At 38.0% G+C, this 4,668-nt stretch overlaps 1 protein-coding gene across 1 annotated transcript; it reads left to right on the top strand.

The window, feature by feature from the left end:
* The first annotated feature begins 3,399 nt into the window (after positions 1-3,399).
* RFPL4B (ret finger protein like 4B) lies at positions 3,400-4,305 on the top strand. Its single transcript, XM_007119169.1, has one exon. It carries the CDS (start codon positions 3,400-3,402, stop codon positions 4,303-4,305), a length of 906 nt encoding a protein of 301 aa, XP_007119231.1.
* Positions 4,306-4,668: the final 363 nt, after the last annotated feature.

Raw genomic sequence — 4,668 nt, 5'->3', positions numbered from 1 at the left:
CTGTCTTCTGTTAAGCAGGAATTACAGTGATTTGCAAACGTGCAAAAGAGTGGTATTCTACTCACTAATTATTATTTTTTTGGAGGGAAAATAAAGTTATTTTTTCATAAAACTGTGCTATTTATGTTAACCTGTAATGGTTTTATTTTAAATGAATTAAATAAATTCTTTAAAAATTTCCCTCAGTTTTCTAATGGTGTGTATATGGAGAAATAAAATTCACATAAACACAAAGATTTTGGGGGTTCTCAGGTTTAAGAGTGTCAAGGGTCTTGAGATTAAGATTTTAAAAAGTTTGAGACCCACTGCTGTAGATGTTTAACTTATGAAAATGGAATCAGCCAACAGATAAAAATACAATGAAAGATGTGCATTTGCCCTTGCAAGAAGGACAAGAAACTTCTGGGAAACGGGAGGTTATTCAGAATGCGTGTATTGCAGGGAAGTATTTACTCTTAGGTTGCCCTTAGCAACAGGAATTCACTGACCTTCCAACTGCCTTTATGATTTATTTTTAATTAATTTTTTAAGAATTGAAGTATAGTTGATTTACAATATTGTGTTTCAGGTGTACAGCAAAGTGATTCAGTTATGTATATACTTTTTTTTCAGATTATTTTCCATGGTAGCTTATCATAAGATATTGAATAGAGTTCTCTGTGCTAGACAGTAAATCTTTATTGCTTATCTGTTATCTATTTTACATATAGTAGTTTTGTATCTGTTAATCCCATACTCTTAATTTATCCCTCCCCTACTCCCTTTCCTCTTTGGTAACCATATGTTTGTTTCCTATGTCTGTGGGTCTATTTCTGTTTTGTAAATAAGTTCATTTGTATCCTTTTTTTTTTTAGAATCTACATATAAGCCATTTCATATGATATTTGTCTTTCTCTGTCTGACTTCACTTTGTATGATAATCTCTAGGTCCATCCATGTTGCTGCAAATGGCATTATTTCATTCTTTTTTATGACTAATATTCCAGTATATATATATGTATATATCACATCGTCTTAAACCAATCATCTGTTGATGGGCACTTCGGTTGCTTCCATGTCTTGGCTATTGTAGATAGTGCTGCCATGAAAATTGGGGTGCATGTATTTTTTCAAATTAGAGTTTTCATCTTTTTTGATGATTGTGTCTTAGCTCTCCTTCATTATGATTTTCATTGCTCTTTCTTCTTCCAATACAGACACTATATAATTTATTGTTTAAACTAGAACTCTCTTAAAGTAAAGGGAGGTTTTATTAATATGGCAGAGCAACAGACTTACCTGGCTGCTCTCTTTCTTATCCTGGTCAATAACTACCCTCCAAGAGAGGAAACGCTGAATCAAAGGATATGAAAACTCTTCTAGATCCTGTTCACTAACAGCTGTACTAGAGATGTGATTATATTAGGCAAGACTTGATTAGATTTCAGTAGTGCGTTTCTGTATTTGATCTCTAAAACATTTTGTTATTTAAAGTTGAGCTCTGAAATTAGATAATCTCATTCAGATGGCAGTAGGTTCCCTAGTTGAACTCAAAGAGGATAACTGTAGTACTGTGAAATTTGGCATGTGATTTCGTGCCATCATCTTGCCCCGGAAGAGTAAGTTCACTTGATAAGATTTGAGGCCTGGACTTTGATCCTGATTGTGGGCGGGGACTGTGCCCCAGGCACTATAAAAAGCCAGATTGTCTGAGCTCCCATTCACTTCACCAAGAAGCCTGGAGAGGTAAAAGTGAAGACTTCAGAGCTTCAGGGCATCAGCTGAAAGTCCCCAAATCAATGTAAGCAATCATTTCTGTCTGGGTTGTTTCCACTATCCCATTTCTCTCTCATTAGCTGTAATTATCTTTTGAATACCCAGGAGTGGAATTGCTGGATCATATGGTAGTTTTATTTTTAATTGTTTGAGGAACCGCCATACTGTTTTCCATAATGGCTGCACCAATTTACATTCCCACCAACAGTGCACAAGTGTTCCCTTTTCTCCACATCCTCACCAACATTTGTTGTTTGTAGATTATTTATTTATTTATTTATTACTGTAGGTCCTTGTTGGTTATCTATTTTAAATACAGCAGTGTGTACATGTCAATACCAAACTCCCAATCTATCTCTCCCCCCAATCCATTCCCCTTTGGTAACCATAAGTTCATTCTCTAAGTCTATGAATTTGCTTCTGTTTTGTAAGTAAGTTCATTTGTATCATTTTTTTTTTTAGATTCCACATATATGCGATATCATATGATGTCTGTCTTTCTCTGTCTGACTTACTTCACTTAGTATGATAATCTCCAGGTCCATCCATGTTGCTGCAAATGGCATTATTTCATTCTTTTTAATGGCTGAGTAATATTCCATTGTGTTTGTGTACCACATCTTCTTTATCCATTCATCTGTTGATGGACATTTAGGTTGCTCGCATGTCTTGGCTACTGTAAACAGTGCTGCAATGAACATTGGGGTACATGTATCCTTTTGAACCATGTTTTTCTCTGAATATATGCCTAGGAGTGGGATTGCTGGATCATATGGTAGCTCTATTTTTAATTTTTTAAGGAACCTACATAGTGTTCTCCATAGTGGTGTACCATATTTGTAGATTTTTTTGATGATTGCCATTTGAACAGGTGTGAGGTGATATTGTGGTTTTGATTTGCGTTTCCCTGATGATTAGCAATGTTGAGCACATTTTCATGTGCCTGTTGGTCATTTTTATGTCTTCTTTGGAAAAATGTCTATTCAGATCCTCTGCCCATTTTTTAAACTGGGTTTTTTTTGTTTGTTTGTTTGTTTTGATGTTGAATTGTATGAGTTCTTTGTATGTTTTGGATGTTAACCCTTTATCAGATATATAAAATGCCTTCTCCCATTCAGTAGGTGGCCTTTTCTTTTTTTAATGATTGTATTTAGGTGTGGAAATTCTTTTTCTTCAACTGCAAGTGACTTACAAAGTAATGATGTTTAGGGGGTAAAGACTGTGCTCCTGGTTCCTGTTAAAGACCCAGTTGGGAAAAAAAAAAAAAAGACCCAGTTGGACTTACCTCCTACGGGGAGAAGCTGTGGTCAGAGCAGACAAGACTTCACCCAGAAGTCTCCAGACAAGGTAAGCTGTCCCCCGTGAAAAGACAATGTCCAACTGTCCTATTTCTCTTTCTTGTGATCACTTAAATTTTGGATAGTTTTCCTCACAGACAGCGCCTTTGCTATGATTCTCTGTTGACTTAGTGTCACTTTCATGTCTAAACTACAGAAAGATTTACATTATTTAATTTTTGTATTGGATTTAGGTACATCCTGACTATTGAAGAGCAGATCAGGTACTGAAGGCTCCCGATCGCTCCCAGAAGCTAATAAAGGGCTTCTTCAGCTCAGTTCTGCTAAAGAGTGAACTTCAGGGACCATGGCCAACCGTCTGCAAGAGGAGGCAGCCTGTCCAGTCTGTCAGGAGGTTTTCCTCAACCCCATTGCTCTCTCCTGTGCCCACACTTTCTGCTTTCATTGCATGCAAACTTGGATGGAAGAACAGAAGGATCTGAAATTGATCTGTCCCGTATGTCGAGGCGTCAATGAGAATCCTCCTTTGGAGGAATGGCAAGTTGGAGAACTGATTCTTCTCATCACACAGCACAGTTCCCAACTGGAGCAGGGTCTGCATATGAATGATGAGTACCTGAAGTTCTGGGAGGACATAACTCTGGATGCAGCCACCGCCAACCCCTTTCTTATCCTCTCTGATGACCTAAGGAGTGTCCAGTGTGGGAAGATCTGCCAGAACCTGATGGAAGATCCCCAGAGATTTGCATACTGGGCTTGTATCCTGGGCACTCCGTGCTTCTCCTCTGGCTGTCATTACTGGGTGGTAGAAGTGGGAGAGGGGAATGAGTGGGCTCTGGGGGTCTGCAAAAAATCGGTTGACAGGAAGAGGAAGAGTGGTTTTTCCTCTGAACATGGCTTCTGGATCATCAGCATGAAGGCGGGAATAATCTATACCTGCTCCATCCCAGAAACCAGAATTCCTGCAAGCCCTGGCCTTAGCCAAGTAGGAATTTTTCTAGATATTGAGTTGGAAGAAATCAAGTTTTTTGATGTTAGCAATGATGCCCTCATCTACATACACAGTAACTTCTCCTGTTTGGAGCCTTTGTGTCCGTTCTTTAGTCCTGAGTTCCCCAGAGAAGGTGATAATGGTGGCCCCCTAACCATCTGTCCATCAGGAACTCATCCCTTCCTAGAAACGTCCTTTGAGGTGAATGAGATCTCTGATGTGAGAAACATCAGAATGACCCAAGAAGAGACAATTTTGTAGACTTTGTAGCTAAGCAATTTTTATTGATTTGAGGGTGTATTTTGTAGACCTTGCAGCTAAATAACTATGGGGTGTAGGGGGTGTTATTAAGCACTTTAAAGCCTCAGTTTTTTGGTCTTTACTTGGGGATAATTATATCTCTCAGCCAAACAGCTGTGATGATCAGAGACTATACTGTGCATTTATTCTGTAGTATATACAATGGGGAGTTTTAGATTATAAATTAAATTATTACATTTTGTGGATAGGAACAATGCCTTTTTCATTATTTCATGCCTTTTCTATAGTATAATTCCTGATAATGATAACTGTCTGGGGAAAAAGAAGAATGAGATGCCAGAATGAGATATTTTGACATGAAAT

This window comes from Physeter macrocephalus, chromosome 10 (genome assembly GCF_002837175.3).
Source record: "Physeter macrocephalus isolate SW-GA chromosome 10, ASM283717v5, whole genome shotgun sequence".
NCBI classification, from domain to species: Eukaryota; Metazoa; Chordata; class Mammalia; order Artiodactyla; family Physeteridae; genus Physeter; species Physeter macrocephalus.
The sequence above is the reverse complement of the archived record's forward strand: the minus strand, read 5'-3'. Positions and strand labels throughout refer to the sequence as shown.